Source organism: Petromyzon marinus, chromosome 66 (assembly GCF_048934315.1).
Source record: "Petromyzon marinus isolate PM22_M1 ecotype Great Lakes invasive population chromosome 66, UKy_Petmar_22M1.pri1.0, whole genome shotgun sequence".
NCBI lineage: Eukaryota > Metazoa > Chordata > Hyperoartia > Petromyzontiformes > Petromyzontidae > Petromyzon > Petromyzon marinus.
In genome coordinates this window covers 9161456-9183385 of record NC_133732.1, presented here as the reverse complement: position 1 = coordinate 9183385, position 21930 = coordinate 9161456, and the positions used below count along the sequence as shown (strand labels likewise).

Genomic DNA, 21930 nt, shown 5'->3' with positions numbered 1-21930 from the left:
GCCAGGCTACTTTGGGCTCGCCCCCACCGAAGACGAACATCCGTGGAGGGATGCAGGCAAGACCGATGAGTCAGATGCCTTCTATGACCTCCTGTCACAGGTGCTGGCTAAAGTGGCCCCTCGAGATAGTCATCTTGTTGGTTGACTTCAATGCCCGAGTTGGTCATGATGCTGGCACCTGGTCTGGAGTGATTGGAAGGCATGGGCCAGATCATCTCAATAACAACAGTAGGAGGCTGCTAGATTTGTGTGCAGCCCATGGGCTTGTAATTACCAACACGCTGTTCAGGCATCGGTGCATCCACACATCATGAATGCATGCTGGGTCCAAGCAAGAACATCTGCTAGACTACATAATGACGGAACAGCGGATGCGGGCCCATGTCCTTGACACCAGGACCTACCGTGGAGCTGATCTGCCTTCTGACCATCGACTAGTCATCTGTAAGATGCGCCTGCCATTCTTCCACTCCGGTGGTGGGTGTACACCCAGGACCCCATTCCAACCTAAAGTGGCCTGGTCTCAGTTATCTGATGAAAGTTGCATGCGAGAATTTCATCTTTGCTTGCTGCTGGGGTTGGTATCGTCCCCCACTCCTCCTGATGTCGTGGGTAAATGGGCGAGGTTTAGGACTGTGACTCATGCAGCTGCAATGGCTGCTTTGGGTACACGGTCCAGACCTCCCCAGAGACCCTGGCTGACAAAGGAGGTGTTCAGGATAGTTGAGAAAAAGCGACAGGCCCACTGTCATCGGCTACAGAATCCCACGTCAGAGAACCACCAAAACTAGGCACCTGCCTGGGTATTTTATACCATCGGACACTCCACCCCCACAACTCCCAATCGGTGATGGGGCAGTTGTGGAGAGAGTGGAGAGTTTCCCATACCTGGGCAGTGTGCTCATGACCGGCTCCAGCTTAACAGCAGAGGTCTCGCTCCGAATCAGTCGAGCGGCAATATCTTTTCATTGGTTGCGTAACGCTGTGTGGAAGCTACCTGGTCTGTTGCTCCGCACTAAGCTTCAGGTCTTCTCGGCCACGGTCATTACCTCCCTTCTCTACGCTTGCGAAACGTGGACCCCTCTAATGGAACATCTTCGCCGGTTAGAAACATTTAGGCTAGCCTGCCTACGATCCATCATGGGTTTAACCAGGCTGGATTGTGTAAGGAGCTCACAAATCCTTGAAAGATCTGGGCAAGGTCCCATCGGTGAGCTCCTCCGGCAGGCAAGGCTGCGTTGGCTGGGTCATGTAGCCCATATGCCCAGCCACCGCATGCCGAAACAGCTTTTGTTCGGCCGGATCGAGGGGGCTAAACGGGCGCGGCATGGGCTAGAGAAGAGATAGAGTGATGTGGTACAGGAGGACGTGGAGCTGAGTGGACTTGCCGATGACTGGTACCAGCGGTGTCAAGATCGGCCTCTGTGGAGGAGGCTCGTGAAGGACGCTACTGGGCAGTTGGAGGCAGTCGCCCTCCAACAACAACGGAGGGCGGAGGAGCGACGCTCACAACAACGAACGGAGCACCGGGTGGCTAAAGCACAGCAAGTTGGCACAGTAGGGGGCACAGGTGGTGCATCAGCCAGTCACCTCAGTCATCTTAGTCAGTCGACCCGTGGCACCTGGGTCTGCCCCGTGACCTCCTGCCAGCGGGCCTTCGACACTTCACGTGGCATCAAGGTGCACATGGCCTGGCACAAGCGTCGTGGTGACGTCACCGCCACTTAGTGGCGAATGGCTGTTGTTATTGTTAGTGTGTGTGTAGGATGCCCTGGTGGTCCCCCTCTTCAAGAAGGGGGACCGCACAGACTGTAACAACTACAGGGGCATCTCACTCCTCAGTGTGCCGGAAAAGGTCCTGGCAAGGATTATTCAACATCGCCTTGCCAGGCACGCTGAGGAGTGAGATGCCCCTGAGGCAACGTGCCATAGCCCATATTCTTGTACGGGGAAATTGAGTTTTCAGGTCCATGTGGCGTCCAGCCGTTTCAATTTCGGGGCAAAAATAATACAAAAAATATTATCTATGTGTTTGTGTTTCTCTCCTTGTGATTATGGGAATTTGTAGGATGAACGTTGAGATTTATAAGGGCCACGGGGTGACCATTAAGGTGTGAATTGGTCTGTAATAAGGTGGGGCAGTGATAAGGGGTTGACAGGTACGCTCACCTAAAAGAGACCTCCATCATGGTCGCGAAGGGCCTACGTGTTAAACCAAATGTGCCACATTTGGAAAATTACTCCGCAAAAAATCATTCAACTGGAATCATTCAACCGGAATCATTCAACCGGAATCATTCAACCGGAATCATCATCACGTGGACATTGAAAGCAGCAGCCAAATACTTTCAAACGCGCGGTGACGTCGATTCTAAGTGTGGAGTGGAAAAAAAACGGAGGACCCCGAGAAAAATCCACACGACCATGGGGAGAGAGGCCACAAACTCCAAATGTGCAGGGTCGGAATAATTCAAATTGAATGAACGTAGCGATCCTCAGCCACCCCTGCTGTGCAAACATGACAAAGATGCTTGTTAATAGACCTCAACTAAACTATAACCTATTTTTAATTTTACCAGGTCAGGGCCACACCGAACTGCTGTGTAGCGGCTCTTGTTCAGAAGCAACCTGGCCATCACAAATGGTAGCAGCTCAATCAAGTGGCTTATCATCGTCATCATCATGCTCACGTGGACATCGAAAGCAGAAGCCAAATACTTTTAAACGCGTGGCGACGTTAATTCTAAATGTGGAGGAGAAAAAAAACCGGAGGCCCCGGATATAAATTCCACGCGACCATGGGGAGACACGCAAACTCCAAATATACAGCAGCAGGCATCGTCAGGGTCGGAATCGACCCCACGACCTCCTGTAGACCAGGCGAGGTAGTCAACATCTCCTAGCCACCGTGATGATGATGAGAGACGCAGACTCCAAATCTACAGCAGCAGGCATCGTCAGGGTCGGGATCGAACCCACGACCTCCTGCATACCAGGCGAGGTAGTCAACATCTCCTAGCCACCGTGATGATGATGAGAGATGAAGACTCCAAATCTACAGCAGCAGGCATCGTCAGGGTCGGCATCGACCCCACGACCTCCTGCACACCAGTCGAGGTAGCTAACATCTCGCCCCCTAAAATATTTACAAGGAAAACAAAACCAAAATTGACGAGGAATGCATAATGACGTTTTAATACAAGATATGAATCCATTACAGCGGTCGTCATTGATGGTTTTCCGCTCTGCATGAACCACATTGTAAGAATATATATTTTGCAGGTTTGAATTAAAGTTAAATTGCATTTTTTTAAAATTACATTACAGACGAAGCGTTACCCAGTTCATACTCGTGTGCAGACGTCTAGGCCGGGAGGACAGAGGCTCCTCAACTTACGAACATTCAGAGATACGAACAAACTCGGTCAGTATGTCCAGTTGCCTGTACGGACCAAGCGTCGTAAGTTCAACCACCGCGCAATAGATGTAGGTGGTGGCATCTACATCTGCATAACGTGAAGTACCAGTGGCATCTACATCTGCAGAACGTGAAAAACCAGTGGCATCTACATCTGCAGAACGTGAAGAACCAGTGGCATCTACATCTGCAGAATGTGAAGAACCAGTAGCATCAACATCTGCAGAACATGAAGAATCAGTGGCATCTACATCTGCAGAACGAGAAGAACCAGTGGCATCTACATCTGCAGAACATCAAGAACCAGTGGCATCTACATCTGCAGAACGTGAAGAACCAGTGGCATCTACATCTGCAGAACGTGAAGAACTAATGGCATCTACATCTGCAGAACGTGAAGAACCAGTGGCATCTACATCTGTAGAACGTGAAGAACCAGTGGCATCTACATCTATGGAACGTGAAGAACCAGTGGCATCTACATCTGCAGAACGTGAAGAACCAGTGGCATCTACATCTGCAGAACGTGAAAAACCAGTGGCATCTACATCTGCGGAACGTGAAGTACCAGTGGCATCTACATCTGCAGAACGTGAAGAACCAGTGGCATCTACATCTCCAGAACGAGAAGAACCAGTGGCATCTACATCTGCAGAATGTGAAGAACCAGTGGCATCAACATCTGCAGAACAAGAAGAATCAGTGGCATCTACATCTGCAGAACGAGAAGAACCAGTGGCATCTACATCTGCAGAACATCAAGAACCAGTGGCATCTACATCTGCAGAACGTGAAGAACCAGTGGCATCTACATCTGCAGAACGTGAAGAACTAATGGCATCTACATCTGCAGAACGTGAAGAACCAGTGGCATCTACATCTGTAGAACGTGAAGAACCAGTGGCATCTACATCTATGGAACGTGAAGAACCAGTGGCATCTACATCTGCAGAACGTGAAGAACCAGTGGCATCTACATCTGCAGAACGTGAAAAACCAGTGGCATCTACATCTGCGGAACGTGAAGTACCAGTGGCATCTACATCTGCAGAACGTGAAGAACCAGTGGCATCTACATCTGCAGAATGTGAAGAACCAGTGGCATCAACATCTGCAGAACGTGAAGAACCAGTGGCATCTACATCTGCAGAACGAGAAGAACCAGTGGCATCTACATCTGCAGAATATGAAGAACCAGTGGCATCTACATCTGCGGAACGTGAAGAACCAGTGGCATCTACATCTGCAAAACGTGAAGAACCAGTGGCATCTACATCTGCGGAACGTGAAGAACCAGTGGCATCTACATCTGCAGAACGTGAAGAACCAGTGGCATCTACATCTGCACCCCCCCACAAATGAACCACCACAATTCGCCTCGCCGTCCATCGCAAAACCATCGCCACGCGAACTCCGGTCGCCATCCTCGCGGCGGCTTTTAGGATATCCCTCGAACAAAGACGCCGGTCACCGCATCGTCGTGCGCTGCTTTCAGATGTGCTCCCACGGCCGTCTGGAACGCTCTCTCCCCTTCCGATATCAGGAAGCCGCTGGGAGCTACGCCGCTCTTAAGATCTAACTCGATTTCTTTAGAACTGCTTCTTGTTGTTGTTGTGTTTGGTTTGTGGTGGTGGCGGTAGTGGCGGTCGCGGTGGCGGTCGCGGTGGCGGCGGTAGTGGAAGTGGTGGCGGTGATGGCGGTGGTGGCGGTGATGGTGGCGGTAGTGGCGGTGGCGGCGGTGGTGGTGGTGATGGCGGTCGTAGCGGTGATGGCGGTGGTGGCGGTGGTAGTGGCGGTGGTGATGGCGGTGGTGGTGATGGCGGTGGTGGTGATGGCGGTGGTGGTGATGGCGGTGGTGGTGGTGATGGCGGCTGTCTGTGCTGCCTCTAACCCAGCACCGTGGAGGCAGCAGCGAGGTTTTTCGCGGATCCTGTACCGACGATTCACCGCCGAATCTGGGAACGTGCGAAAGCGGTTCGGCGCTAATTTTCTTTACAGAGAGAGGGAGGCGTAGCAGCAGCAGCGGCGGCGGCGGCGGCGGCGTCGTTTTTTATCAAGATGTCGGTACTCGCCGAAGAGAACCGCAGAGGCACGACCGCCGCACCACTCTCGACCGGTAGCCGGGCGCGCAAAAAACTTCCGCGCGGCCTCGTCATTGCGCGGCACGTCCGACGACCCCCGAAGACGCGACGATTATGTAATTTTTAATTTTTTTATTTTATTTTTTTATGTTTTTTGTTCCGTCCGATTCCGTCCCGGCGACGCGCAAAGCCCCGTCACGGGCGTCGCGAAAGCTCCCTCGGGGTCGTGGTCTTTTGTTCTTCAAATAAGCCAATCAATCAACGGGATATCCGGGAAGAAGGATAGCCGGCTGCAAGCGTGCGCCACCGCGAACGGTCAAGGGGGTTTAAAATTACAAACCCACAACTCTCAGCGGACGAGCCGGCTCGGCCCTCACGACCAAAGCCACCGCGGGAACCCCGACACGAGGCCCTCCCCCTCCCCCCGCCCGCCCCCCCCCCGAGAGGACAGCCCCCGGGCCGGCCCTAGGCCTCCGATCCGGACGTCTTCCTCGGCTTCGTCACCAACTCCTTGAGCGAGGGAATCAGGGAGCGCAGCTCCTCGGCCGTCGCCTTCTCCGATTGGCCCCCCTCGGGGGCGTGGCCGAGAGCCGCGTCCTGATTGGAGCGCGCCGCCGCCGCCGCCGACGACGCAACCGACTCCGCCCCCTTGCCCTGGCCAATGAGAAGCTTCACGACGAGCGACTGGAAGCGCAGCAGCAGAGCGTGGTGGTCCTGAGTGGGGGCGGGAGAGGGACGGAGGGAAGGAGAGGGAGGACAGACTACTGGACGTCTGTGAGGATTAACTCACTAATAATCCATACTCTTTGGTTCCTTCGGTAAAGTCACGTAGGTGTACAATAAATTAAACCATGACGTTTCGGGCGCAACGCCAAGCGTCCGTCATCAGGTGGGAAAGCGTGGTCTGCTGCTGAGGCAAGAATCGAAGAATACGGATTCCTGCAGTCACGAAAGCTTCAAGTCAAAATGTAGTAGCTCTGTTTCAGAAGCAACCTGGCTCTTAACAAACGATAGCTCGATCAAGTGATGGCTTATCATCATCATCATCAACTCATGGAAATGTACAGCAGCCAAATAATTCATAATAAAGGTTTTTTTGGGGTTAGATCGCGTTATTTATAAATGTGTCGTAACCCTCCACCACCCGACACGGCCAAACAGTAAAAAAATGTGTCACGTTTACAAAGGACAAATAGTTCACTACTTCAGCCCACTGGTTTGTTGAAGAATAATGTAAAAGCGTGACGTTGATTTAAATGTGGAGGGAAAAAACTCCGCGGAGGACTCGGAGAAAAATCCAAGCGACCACGGAGAGAGAGAAGCAAACTCCAAATTTCCAGATCTATGGGACCTTTTTCCAGTAGATAAATGATGAAAGATAAAAGTGTAGTCTTTACCGTGCCTTGCAAAAGGCATCCATTTGGTGTGTGAACATCTTAACGCCTCTTTTATTGCCAGAAAGGATTAAACTTATTCTTAAGTTTTGCAAATATACAGCAGCGGGCATCGTCAGGGTCGGGATCGATCCCACGACGACCTCCTGTACCAGGCGAGGTAGTTAACATCTCCTAACCGAGATAAGCACCCCGCGGAGCTGCCAAGCAGCTCTCTTTCAGAAGCTGCCACCACGGAGAGAGAGACTCCCAAACTCCAAATACAGCAGCAGGCATCGTGAGGGTTGGGAATCGAACCCCTGACCTCCTGCATACAGTGAGGGAAAAAAGCATTTGATCCCCTGCTGATTTTGTACGTTTGCCCACTGACAAAGAAATGATCAGTCTATAATTTTAATGGTAGGTTTATTTGAACAGTGAGAGACAGAATAACAACAACAAAATCCGGAAAAACGCATGTCAAAAATGTTATAAATTGATTTGCATTTTAATGAGGGAAATAAGTATTTGACCCCTCTGCAAAACATGACTTAGTACTTGGTGCCAAAACCCCTGTTGGCAATCACAGAGGTCAGACGTTTCTTGTAGTTGGCCACCAGGTTTGCACACATCTCAGGAGGGATTTTGTCCCACTCCTCTTTGCAGATCTTCTCCAAGTCATTAAGGTTTCGAGGCTGACGTTTGGCAACTCGAACCTTCAGCTCCCTCCACAGATTTTCTATGGGATTAAGGTCTGGAGACTGGCTAGGCCACTCCAGGACCTTAATGTGCTTCTTCTTGAGCCACTCCTTTATTGCCTTGGCCGTGTGTTTTGGGTCATTGCCATGCTGGAATACCCATCCACGACCCATTTTCAATGCCCTGGCTGAGGGAAGAAGGTTCTCACCCAAGATTTGACGGTACATGGCCCTGTCCATCGTCCCTTTGATGCGGTGAAGTTGTCCTGTCCCCTGAACAGAAAAACACCCCCAAAGCATAATGTTTCCACCTCAATGTTTGACGGTGGGGATGGTGTTCTTGGGGTGATAGGCAGCATTCCTCCTCCTCCAAACATGGCGAGTTGAGTTGATGGCAAAGAGCTCCATTTTGGTCTCATCTGACCACAACACTTTCACCCAGTTGTCCTCTGAATCATTCAGATGTTCATTGGCAAACTTCAGACGGGCATGTATATGTGCTTTCTTGAGCAGGGGGACCTTGCAGGCGCTGCAGGATTTCAGTCCTTCACGGCGTAGTGTGTTACCAATTGTTTTCTTGGTGACTATGGTCCCAACTACTTTGAGATCATTGACAAGATCCTCCCGTGTAGTTTTGGGCTGATTCCTCACTGTTCTCATGATCATTGCAACTCCACGAGGTGAGATCTTGCATGGAGCCCCAGGCCGAGGGAGATTGACAGATCTTTTGTGTTTCTTTCATTTGCGAATAATCGCACCAACTGTTGTCACCTTCTCACCAAGCTGCTTGGCAATGGTCTTGTAGCCCATTCCAGTCTTGTGTAGATCTACAATCTTGTCTCTGACATCCCTGGAGAGCTCTTTGGTCTTGGCCATGGTGGAGAGTTTGGAATCTGATTGATTGATTGTTTCTGTGGACAGGTGTCTTTTATACAGGTAACAAGCTGAGATTAGGAGCACTCCCTTTAAGAGTGGGCTCCTAATCTCAGCTCATTACCTGTATAAAAGACACCTGGGAGCCAGAAATCTTTCTGATTGAGAGGGGGTCAAATACTTTTTTCCCTCATTAAGATGCAAATCAATTTATAACATTTTTGACATGCATTTTTCTGAATTGTGTTGTTGTTATTCTGTCTCTCACTTCAAATAAACCTACTATTAAAATTATAAACTGATCATTTCTTTGTCAGTGGGCAAGCGTACAAAATCAGCAGGGGATCAAATACTTTTTTCCCTCACTGTACCAGGCGAGGAAGATGACATCTCCTAGCCACCGCCGGTGCTCTTAGTTTGTTGTCCTTCCCCCGCACCTCCAATTAATACGTACGATGCAAAGATCAACACCCATACGTACACAGAGACCCACAGACACCCAGACCCATAGAGACACCCACAGACGCCCACAGGTTACACAGACACCCACAGGTTAGCACGGTTGGCTACGTACGGTGCCATAGAAGCTCAACGTACACGCACTACACATACGCAGGCAGGCAGGCGAGACGCGGGAGACGCATGAGCATGGGGAGACGCGTCAGACGCGGGAAAGACGGGAGACGTGGGAGACGCGTGAGACGTGGGAGAGTCGGGAGACACGAGAGACACGGGAGACACGGTAGACACGGGAGACACGGGAGACGGAGGAGACACGGGAGACACGAGAGACATGGGAGACACGAGAGACACGGGAGACACGGGAGACACGGGAGACACGGGAGACATGGGAGACACGAGAGACACGGGAGACACGGGAGACACGAGAGACACGGGAGATACGGGAGACGCGAGAGACACGGGAGAGTCGGGAGACACGGGAGACACGGGAGACGTGGGAGACGGAGGAGACACGGGAGACACGGGAGACACGGGAGAGTCGGGAGACACGGGAGACACGGGAGAGTCGGGAGACGCGGGAGACGCGGGAGACACGGTAGACACGGGAGACGGAGGAGACACGGGAGACACGGGAGACGCAGGAGACACGGGAGACACGGGAGACACGGGAGAGTCGGGAGAGTCGGGAGACACGAGAGACACGGGAGACACGGGAGAGTCGGGAGACACGGGAGACACGGGAGACATGGGAGACGCAGGAGACACGGGAGACGCAGGAGACACGGGAGACACGGGAGACACGGGAGACACGGGAGACGTGGGAGACACGGGAGACACGGGAGACGCAGGAGACACGGGAGACACGGGAGACACGGGAGAGTCGGGAGACACGGGAGACACGGGAGACACGGGAGACACGGGAGACACGGGAGACACGGGAGACGCAGGAGAGTCGGGAGACACGGGAGACACGGGAGACACGGGAGACACGGGAGACGCAGGAGACACGGGAGACACGGGAGACACGGGAGACACGGGAGACGCGGGAGACGTGGGAGACACGTGAGAGTCGGGAGACACGGGAGACACGGGAGACGCGAGAGACACGGGAGACACGGGAGACACGGTTCTCCCTCGTCTCTCTCACCGGGGGGATGACTCCGTGGAGGTGGGCGACGATGCTGGGCACGGAGCGGCCTGGCGCGTGCAGCGCAGCCTGCCTCGCCTGCTGGAAGAGCAGCGTGGCGGTGAGGTGCAGCACCAGGGCCGGGTCCTCGCACGTTCCCAGCTGCCCCAGCAGCGCCTGCCTGTGCTGGAACAGCAGCTGCCTGCGCCGCCGCATCGCATCGCACGCACGCACACACACACACGCACACACACAGACACACGCACGCACACACACAGACACACACACGCACACACACAGACACACACACGCACACACACAGACACACACACGCACACACACACACAGACACACGCACGCACACACACACACGCACACACACAGACACACACACGCACACACACAGACACACGCACGCACACACACACACGCACACACACAGACACACACACGCACACACACAGACACACGCATGCACACACACAGACACACGCACACAGACACACGCACACACACAGACACACGCAAGCACACACGCACGCACGCACACACACAAACACACGCACACACAAACACACACACAAGTACACACACACAAACACACACACGCAAGTACACACATGCACACACACACGCACGCACACACACAAACACGCACACACAAACACACACGCAAGCACACACACACAAACACACACACACACAAACACACACACGCAAGTACACACACACACAAACACACACACGCACAGACACACGCAAACACACAAACACACACACACGCAAACACGCAAACACACACGCAAACACACACACGAACGCAAACGTGCACGCGCACACACACACATGCAAACACACACGCAAACACACACGCAAACACACGCACGCAAACACACACACACACACGCAAACACACACGCACGCAAACACACACACACACACGCAAACACACACGCACGCAAATGCGCACGCACACACACGAAAACACACACACACGCAAACACACACGCAAACACACACACGCACGCAAACACGCACACGCAAACACACGCACGCAAGCACACAAGCAAACACACAAAAAACACGCACACACACACACACACGCAAACACACACAAATGCAAACACACGCAAACACACACACGCACGCACGTGCAAAAACCACCGTGACGACGACGACGGACAGAAACGCGACGTTTTGGTAGCTTTGCCTCGAAGCGTAATTGTTACGCCCGCTTTGGCGAGATGTTAACTACCTCGCCTGGTGTGCAGGAGGTTGTGGGTTCAATCCCGACCCTTACGATGCCTGCTGCTGTATATTTGGAGTCTGCGTCTCTCTCTCATCATCATCACGGTGGCTAGGAGATGTTAACTACCTCGCCTGGTGTGCAGGAGGTCGTAGGTTCGAACCCAACCCTTACGATGCCTGCTGCTGTAGATTTGGAGTCTGCATCTCTCTCTCATCATCATCACGGTGGCTATGAGATGTTAACTACCTAGCCTGGTGTGCAGGAGGTCGTGGGTTCAATCCCGACCCTAACGATGCCTGCTGCTGTAGATTTGGAGTTTGCGTCTCTCTCTCATCATCATCACGGTGGCTATGAGATGTTAACTACCTAGCCTGGTGTGCAGGAGGTCGTGGGTTCAATCCCGACCCTGACGATGCCTGCTGCTGCTGTAGATTTGGAGTTTGCGTCTCTCTCTCATCATCATCACGGTGGCTAGGAGATGTTAACTACCTCGCCTGGTATGCAGGAGGTCGTGGGTTCGATCCCGACCCTGACGATGCCTGCTGCTGTAGATTTGGAGTCTGCGTCTCTCTCATCATCATCACGGTGGCTAGGAGATGTTAACTACCTCGCCTGGTGTGCAGGAGGTCGTGGGTTCAATCCCGACCCTGACGATGCCTGCTGCTGTAGATTTGGAGTCTGCGTCTCTCTCTCATCATCATCACGGTGGCTAGGAGATGTTAACTACCTCGCCTGGTACGCAGGAGGTCGTGGGTTCGAACCCGACCCTGTCGCCTGCTGCTGTAGATTTTAAAGTTTGTGTCTCTCTCTCTATCTCCCTGAAACCGCGTGGATTTTTTTTACTCCGGATCCTCCCCTCCCCATTTAGAATCAACGTCACGCATTTAAGAGTGTTTGTCCGCTGGAAATGTCCACGTGATAAGCCACTTCGTCGAGGTATCATTTGTGGTGGGCAGTTCGCTTCCGATATAGAGTTATACAGCTCAGTGGGCCTGGCTTGGAAAAATAAAAAAAAATTGTTTAGTTTTTTTTTGCATAGTCTATGGGTCTCTATGTATCTCTGAGCATCTCTATGCATCTCCATGCGTTTTAGAGTATTTATTAAGCTGATGTCCATTACCACACGACGATAAGCCGACCCCGTTGAGCAGCTATCATTCGCTTCTGACAGCAGATCTTCCGCAGCGGATCAGTGGGACCTTGCACCCGGTAAAATAGAACGTGGGTTTTCCTTTAAATCCGATGAGCTACGAAGCTCTTGATTCCTTTGACAGACGTCCAGTAGGGGCACGGGGTCACCAGCTGTGTTCGTGGATTCTTGTGCCCACCGCCACTCCACCGCCTCCCCGAATGAGCTGCTGCTATTCCCATGAGCCGATTCGATACCCAGGATGACCATTCTCTAGCCCGGCAGTCCGCAACCTTTTTTTGGCACCAGGGACAAGTTTCGTGGAAGACCGGGGGTTCATCATTGGGTATTTCCCCCTTTTCAAAGAAGCTCTCCAGCTACGTTTGTTTTTTGACTCGATTGCGGCTACTAAGGGGTCAGAGCTCGTGGGCTCACCAACACCGCGGACGGAAGTGGTAACTAATAAAATAATGGGGGCGTGCCACGCACGGACTCGCCGCTCTCACCTCCCGCCGTGCGGCCCCGGTTCCCAACGGGCCCCGGACAGCTACCGGTCCGGGGACCCCTGCTCCAGCCTTGCGTACGGCACAAAATGCGTCCAGGAGCTAAGCGCCTATTTTGTCAGAAGGTCAACAGCACGACGGAGGCAGTACTTTCCCAGCCGCCCTACGTCCCCTCCCGCGGTTGGCGAGGCGTCAACTGAACGCGTTGACAGGCGTCAGGGTCGGGATCGAACCCACGACGACCTCCTGCACGCCAGGCGAGGTAGTTAACATCTCCTAGCCACCGTGATGATGATGATGATGATGAGAGAGACGCACAGACTCCAAATATACAGCAGCAGCAGGCGTCGTCGGGGTCGGGATCGAACCCACGACCTCCTGCACGCCAGGCGAGGTAGTTAACATCTCCTAGCCACCATGATGATGATGATGAGAGAGACACGCAGACTCCAAATATACAGGAGCAGGCGTCGTCAGGGTCGGGATGGAACCCACGACCTCCTGCACGCCAGGCGAGGTAGTTAACATCTCCCAGCCGCCGGGGCAGCAAGTTTCTGGCGACTGGGCCGAAATGAACAACTCGCTACCACCCGGTTTATAATCACGGGTGACTTAGATCCCAGGTTTTAAACCCAGGAGTTCTCAACATAGCCAGAGAGAGAGAGAGAGACACCACAAACTCCAAAGTGCAGCAACAGGCGTTGAGCCACCAGACACCTGCACATATACCAGGGCGAGGAAGGCAACGTCTCCCGGCCACCGTGGTGGCCCTTGAATCAAACACAACATGAGTAAAGTTTGCAAGTTCAAATTGCGACATTTAATCCGACGCGTTTTTTTTTTTTTCACGTGCAGTCACTGAACGGTGACCAAGCCGTGATCTTCCAACTCACTGCCTCACGCCTGTCAACCCCTTTATCAGCGCCCCGCCTTATTACAGACCACTTCAGACCGTATTGGTCACCCCGTGCCCCGTATAAAACTCAACGTTCATCCAACAAAGTCCCATAATCACAAGGGAGAAACACAAACACATAGACAATATTATTCGAATTATTTTTGCCCCGAAATTGAAATGGCTGTACGCCGCATGGACCTGGAAACTCGGTTTCCCCCGTACAAGAATACGGGCTAAACCGTGTAGGGTTGACAACTATAGCTGTTTTACATTCGGAAACCCCAGTTTGGCGAACGGGGAAAGGAAAAAAATTAAATTGTAGGGGTAAGAAAAGTGATAACGTCTCCCTACTCCTCCTCCTCTCTCGTGCCCGTGGGTCTCTGTCCCAAACCACGAACCCCGCTCACCTCTCCCGTTTCCTGTCCACCTTCTTGATCATGAGATCACAAGCCTCAGCGGCCTCCTCCAGAGACGACAGGAACTCCTCCACGCTCTGAAAGGGCGGTGCACATGGAAGGGAGAGGGGCGGGGAGAGGGGCGACGATGGGGTGAGGATGGGGTGAGGATGGGGTGAGGATGGGGCGAGGATGGGGTGAGGATGGGGTGAGGAAGTGGTGAAGGGGTGAGGATGTGGTGAGGAAGTGGTGAGGATGTGGTGAGGATGAGGTGAGGATGGGGTGAGGAAGTGGTGAGGATGGGGTGAGGAAGGGGTGAGGATGGGGTGAGGATGGGGTGAGGATGGGGCGAGGATGGGGTGAGGATGGGGTGAGGAAGTGGTGAGGATGGGGTGAGGAAGGGGTGAGGATGGGGTGAAGATGGGGTGAGGATGTGGTGAGGATGGGGTGAGGAAGGGGTGAAGATGGGGCGAGGATGGGGTGAGGATGTGGTGAGGATGGGGTGAGGATGGGGCGAGGATGGGGTGAGGATGGGGCGAGGATGGGGTGAGGATGGGGTGAGGAAGTGGTGAGGATGGGGTGAGGATGGGGTGAGGATGGGGTGAGGATGGGGCGAGGATGAGGTGAGGATGGGGTGAGGAAGTGGTGAGGATGGGGTGAGGAAGGGGTGAGGATGGGGTGAGGATGGGGTGAGGATGGGGCGAGGATGGGGCGAGGATGGGGTAAGGAAGTGGTGAGGATGTGGTGAGGATGAGGTGAGGATGGGGTGAGGATGTGGTGAGGATGGGGTGAGGATGGGGTGAGGAAGTGGTGAGGAAGGGGTGAGGATGGGGTGAGGAAGTGGTGAGGATGGGGTGAGGAAGGGGTGAGGAAGGGGTGAGGATGGGGTGAGGATGGGGTGAGGATGGGGTGAGGAAGTGGTGAGGATGGGGTGAGGAAGGGGTGAGGATGGGGTGAGGATGGGGTGAGGATGTGGTGAGGAAGTGGTGAGGATGGGGTGAGGATGGGGTGAGGAAGTGGTGAGGATGGGGTGAGGAAGGGGTGAGGAAGGGGTGAGGATGGGGTGAGGATGTGGTGAGGAAGTGGTGAGGATGGGGTGAGGATGGGGTGAGGATGGGGTGAGGAAGGGGTGAGGATGGGGTGAGGAAGTGGTGAGGAAGGGGTGAGGATGGGGCGATTGGCACGGCACAGCGAAGCAACGTGGTGAGGGAGATTCAGCAACGCGCAGGGGTACGGACAACGGAGAAACAACGGAACTTGTGACCGACGAGAAGGGGCTTTCGCGAAAGCCTGCGTGTCAAACAGATGAGAAGAGGGGTGTACCCCTTTCTGGCAGTACAACAGAAGTTGCGCTAAGATGTTCACGGCACCTTTTTTTGCCCAGTATCAGAGAATGGAAAATAAGAAGAGGTTGTACCCTTCCTGGCCACAATAACGCAGGGGTTGTGTTGAGATAATAACAAGAGAGACGTCTCTAGTGTGTACCAAGCAGTTTCAAGGACAATGCACATATTGTCAGAGTGTTGTTGTTCGTTTGCATTTTGGCTGCAGGTATTGTGGTTAATGTAAACATGATTCCTTTGAAAAAGGTTTCAATTTCGTTGCCAGAACAAAAGGGGAATAATACTCCATTAATATATTTTGGTACCGGCAAAGGAGGTCTAATGATGTTGTGTTAAGATGTTCAAACACCAAATAGAATGTACCTTTTGCAAGGAATCAAGTACTGCATTAATCACAGAGAATAATAATAAAAATAATAAAAATAATGATGACGTTACTTGCATTGTCATTGAAACTGATTGGCGTACATCAGAGACATCAGCAGCCTTGTTTATAGCGTGAAGACCCCGCCGCTCACCCTCAGCTGCGGGTGCTCTGGCACTGCTGGTGGGACGAGGCCCTAGAGGAGCGTGTGGATGACGTCACCGCCACTAAGCGGCGGTGACGTCACCGCCACCAAGCGGCGGTGACGTCACCACACGGACCCGAGGTGCGACGACTGACTGAGATGACTGGGCCGATGCGCCACCTGTGCATATGTACGTGCATGTGCGCACACGATCATACAAACCCGCGATGGGCAAGGTGTTTTCGTGTGGTGCTGATAATGATGGCAAGGCCAGCGGCCAGCACCTTGCCTCCCATCACGGCGTGCAGCCTGACGAGCGGACGCCGCAGGTCGTCCGGCATCTTCCCCAGGATTCGGAGCCGCGCCTGCCGCCGAAATGTAACGGGAATCTTGATTTAAAGCTTTCCGTGACTGCAGTAATTCATATTCTGAGCTCTTTCGGTAAAGTCACGTTGAAGGGAAACAATAAAATAATAAAATATATATAAAACAATAAAAATGTATATATAAACAATAATTTTTTTAATTGTTTTATATATATTTTATTATTTTATTGTTTCCCTTCAACGTGACTTTACCGAAAGAGCTAAGAATATAGCGGAAATCAATCGGTGAGAATCTTCCGTTTCTAGACTGGACGAGGAGTACCGTTAGAGCCATGAAGATGTCCAGGTTGGGTCGGGGGGGGGGGAGCGAGGTTGGGGGTGGGGGGGGGGGGGTTCAAGTGCGAGTTACACGACGGCAGAAAAAACGTACGGGGGACGACGCGGTGGTGCGCGAGAAGAGGCCATGCGCGAGTTGCCGCGAGACGCGTAGGGAGTGGCACAGCCAGAGGACACACGCACACAGAGACCCACCCACGTGTAGCCTGTGACAGACTGCCGGGGCAAGTGCTGTTAGTAGCGAGTAGCAGCAGCGGCTACGAACACACAAAGACAAAGGTCCCCCGTGTAGCCTGTAACGGGCTGTTGGGGCAAGTGCTGTTAGCGAGTAGCAGCAGCGGCTACGAACACACAAAGACAAAGGTCCCCCGTGTAGCCTGTAACGGGCTGTTGGGGCAAGTGCTGTTAGTAGCGAGTAGCAGCAGTGGCTACGAACACACAAAGACAAAGGTCCCCCGTGTAGCCTGTGACAGACTGCAGGGGCAAGTGCTGTTAGTAGCGAGTAGCACCTGTGAAGGCCGGCACTGTGGCACACGAGGGGGTGCGTGGCCAGCCTCACTGTGAATGAACCAATGAGTTGTTGATTTGTGTCAAAGTCTCAGGTGCTACTGTCGTTTAGCGAGTGATGCGGTGGTGACGGTGGTGGCGGTGGTGACGGTGGTGGTGGTGGTGGCGGTGGTGGCGGTGGTGACGGTGGTGGCGGTGGTGGTGGTGGTGGCGGTGGAGGCGGTGGTGACGGTGGTGGTGGTGGTGGCGGTGGTGGCGGTGGTGAAGGTGGTGGTGGTGGTGGTGACGGTGGTGGTGGTGGTGGCGGTGGAGGCGGTGGTGACGGTGGTGGCGGTGGAGGCGGTGGTGACGGTGACGGTGGTGGTGACGGTGGTGGCGGTGGTGACGGTGGTGGCGGTGGTGACGGTGGTGGCGGTGGAGGCGGTGGTGACGGTGACGGTGGTGGTGGCGGTGGTGGCGGTGGTGACGGTGGTGACGATGGTGACGGTGGAGGCGGTGGTGGCGGTGGAGGCGGTGGTGACGGTGGTGACGGTGGTGACGATGGTGACGGTGGAGGCGGTGGTGGCGGTGGAGGCGGTGGTGACGGTGGTGACGATGGCGAAGGTGGTGGTGGTGGTGGTGGTTGTGGCGGCAGTAGTGGGGTTGGTGACGATGGTGGTGGCGGTGACGGTGGCGGTGGCGACGTTGGTGGTGGTGGCGGCGACGACGACGGCGGTGGTGGTGACGGCGGTGACGATGGTGGCGGAGGCAACGCCGCGATTCCCCCCCCGCTGCCCTGCGTCACCTCGGCAGTGATGGGTCCGGCAGCCTCCGGCGACGAAGCGTCCGAAGCGAGGGACGCGAAGACCGAGTTCCCCACGTCCGTGCACAGCGTCTTGAGCAGGTGGCGGCTCAGGTTCGGCTGCACGTCATCTGTGGGGCGGCAGTGAGTTGGAAGATCTCGGTTTGATCACCGTTTGGTGACTGCACGGGAAATAAACTCCGTAAAAAAAGTTTTTTTTTTTAAAACAACGGTTCCATTTTAAAGTGCACTCAAAAGTGAATAACTCGATTGGACAACGGGAAGTGGACGACGACTTGGTCACAAGAGACACGTGGTGCCTGAGACACGTGGTCACAAGAGACACGTGGTGCCTGAGACACGTGGTGCCTGAGACACGTGGCGCCTGAGACACGTGGTCACAAGAGACACATGGTCACAAGAGACACGTGGCGCTTGAGACACGTGGCGCCTGAGCCACGTGGCGCCTGAGACACGTGGCGCCTGAGACACGTGGTCACAAGAGACACGTGGTCACAAGAGACACGTGGTGCCTGAGACACGTGGTGCCCGAGACACGTGGTCACAAGAGACACATGGTCACAAGAGACACGTGGCGCTTGAGACACGTGGCGCCTGAGCCACGTGGTGCCTGAGACACGTGGCACCTGAGACACGTGGTGCCTGAGACACGTGGTGCCTGAGACACCTGGTGCCTGAGACACGTGGCGCCTGAGACACGTGGCGCCTGAGACACGTGGTGCCTGAGACACGTGGTGCCTGAGACACGTGGTGCCTGAGACACGTGGCGCCTGAGACACGTGGCGCCTGAGACACGTGGCGCCTGAGCCACGTGGTGCCTGAGACACGTGGCGCCTGAGACACGTGGTCACAAGAGACACGTGGCGCCTGAGACACGTGGCGCCTGAGACACGTGGCGCCTGAGACACCTGGCGCCTGAGACACGTGGCACCTGAGACACGTGGCACCTGAGACACGTGGCGCCTGAGACACGTGGTGCCTGAGACACGTGGTGCCTGAGACACGTGGTGCCTGAGACACGTGGCGCCTGAGACACGTGGTCACAAGAGACACGTGGTGCATGAGACACGTGGCGCCTGAGACACGTGGCGCCTGAGACACGTGGTGCCTGAGACACGTGGTGCCTGAGACACGTGGCGCCTGAGACACGTGGTGCCTGAGACACGTGGCGCCTGAGACACGTGGCGCCTGAGACACGTGGCGCCTGAGACACGTGGCACCTGAGACACGTGGCGCCTGAGACACCTGGCGCCTGAGACACGTGGCACCTGAGACACGTGGCACCTGAGACGCGTGGCGCCTGAGACACGTGGCGCCTGAGACACGTGGCACCTGAGACACGTGGCACCTGAGACACGTGGCGCCTGAGACACGTGGTGCCTGAGACACGTGGTGCCTGAGACACGTGGTGCCTGAGACACGTGGTGCCTGAGACACGTGGTCACAAGAGACACGTGGTGCCTGAGACACGTGGTCACAAGAGACACGTGGTGCATGAGACACGTGGTGCCTGAGACACGTGGCGCCTGAGACACGTGGTGCCTGCTTCTTGGGCGAGGCGACTCCACAGGTTAGGGACCGCGGCGTTTTTGACCTCCGCAAATATATATATTTAATTAATTAATAAGCCGTCCATACTAAATGTTAATTGCTTTAAAGTAGCGAATCAATTGATTGATTGATGCCGATTTTGATACAGAGACACAGAGAGAGAAACACAGAGAGAGAAACACAGAGAGAGACACACACAGAGAGAAACACACACAGAGAGACACACACAGAGAGACACACAAAGACACACAGAGAGAGACACACACAGAGAGAGAGACACAACATAAACACACAGAGACACACAGAGAGAGATAACACAGACACACAGAGAGAGACACACAACATAGACACACAGAGAGAGATAACACATAGACACACAGAGAGAGACACACAATATAGACACACAGAGACACACAGAGAGAGACACACAGAGAGACACACACACACAGACACACACACATAGACACACACAGAGACACACACAGAGACACACAGAGAGACACACACAGAGACACACAGAGAGAGACACACAGAGAGACACACACAGAGAGACACACACAGAGACACACAACATAGACACACAGAGACACAGAGAGAGAGACACACACAGAGAGAGACACACAGAGACACACAACATAGACACACAGAGACACAGAGAGAGAGACACACACAGAGACACACAGAGAGAGACACACACAGAGACACACAGAGAGAGACACACAACATAGACACACAGAGAGAGACACACAGAGAGACACACACAGAGACACACACACATAGACACACAGAGAGAGACACACACAGAGTGTTGTATTACATCATATTTATAAGTTTACTAGATTTTGTTTTCTCATTCATTCTTACCTGATGACGGTTGCTTGTGTTGCAATCGAAACGTCGTACTCTATTATTTAATTTATTTACTCTTTCTACGTGACTTCACCGAAAGAACCAAAGAGTCATTCCCGCCGTCACGGAAGCTTCAAATCTTAACAGGGGACGACCTCTCCTCCTACTTTACCCACGTTGAGTTTAGTTAAAGCGGCGTTCTCCGTACGAACTACTCGGAGTCCACCCCACCCTGACTCCTTCCCCCCCCCGACTCCTCTCTCCCCCCCCCCCCCCAACTCCTCTCCCCCCCCCCCCCCAACTCCTCTCCCCCCCCCCAACTCCTCTCCCCCCCCCAACTCCTCTCCCCCCCCCCCACCCCTCTCCCCCCCCCCCCAACTCCTCTCCCCCCCCCCAACTCCTCTCCCCCCCCCAACTCCTCTCCCCCCCCCCACTCCTCTCCCCCCCCCCAACTCCTCTCCCCCCCCCACTCCTCTCCCCCCCCCAACTCCGCTCCCCCCCCCCACTCCTCTCCCCCCCCCCCCCAACTCCTCTCCCCCCCCCCCAACTCCTCTCCCCCCCCCCACTCCTCTCCCCCCCCCCCAAATCCTCTCCCCCCCCAACTCCTCTCCCCCCCCCCCAACTCCTCTCCCCCCCCCAACTCCTCTCCCCCCCCCCCACTCCTCTCCCCCCCCCCCCCAACTCCTCTCCCCCCCCCACTCCTCTCCCCCCCCCCCCCCAACTCCTCTCCCCCCCCCCACTCCTCTCCCCCCCCCAACTCCTCTCCCCCCCCCACTCCTCTCCCCCCCCCCCCCAACTCCTCTCCCCCCCCCCCAACTCCTCTCCCCCCCCCCACTCCTCTCCCCCCCCCCCAAATCCTCTCCCCCCCCAACTCCTCTCCCCCCCCCCCCAACTCCTCTCCCCCCCCCCAACTCCTCTCCCCCCCCCATCCTCTCCCCCCCCCCCAAATCCTCTCCCCCCCCAACTCCTCTCCCCCCCCCCCCCAACTCCTCTCCCCCCCCCACTCCTCTCCCCCCCCTCAAATCCTCTCCCCCCCCCCAACTCCTCCCCCCCCCCACTCCTCTCCCCCCCCCCCCCAACTCCTCCCCCCCCCCCAACTCCTCTCCCCCCCCCAACTCCTCTCCCCCCCCCCCAACTCCTCTCCCCCCCCAACTCCTTCCCCCCCCCAATTCCTTCCCCCTCCCCCAATTCCTTCCACCCCCCCCAACTCCTTCCCCTCCCCCCCCGACTCCTTCCCCTCCCCCCCCGACTCCTTCCCCTCCCCCCCCGACTCCTTCCCCTCCCCCCCCGACTCCTCCCCCCCCACCCCCCCTCCCGACTCCCCCCACCCACCCCCCCACGTGTATCAGCGTCCTCTGCCGCTCCACGCGGCCACCACCACCACCACAACACCCCAACAGCTCCTGGCGGCGTTCTCCTAGGCCCCACCCACCCCACCCCCACCCACCCCCACCCACCCCACCCACCCCCACCCACCCCACCCACCCCCACCCACCCCACCC

General features: G+C 55.0%; 1 protein-coding gene across 1 annotated transcript; it reads right to left on the bottom strand.

Moving 5' to 3' along the window:
* Positions 1–3179: 3179 nt before the first annotated feature.
* Positions 3180–18390, bottom strand: LOC142906552 (E3 UFM1-protein ligase 1-like). Its single transcript, XM_076054673.1, has 5 exons — positions 18011–18390; positions 16342–16422; positions 14218–14303; positions 10053–10233; positions 3180–6213 (listed from the first exon to the last, which is right to left on the bottom strand). Exons 2-5 carry the CDS (start codon positions 16396–16398, stop codon positions 5965–5967), a joined length of 573 nt encoding a protein of 190 aa, XP_075910788.1. The 5' UTR covers positions 16399–16422; positions 18011–18390; the 3' UTR covers positions 3180–5964.
* Positions 18391–21930: the final 3540 nt, after the last annotated feature.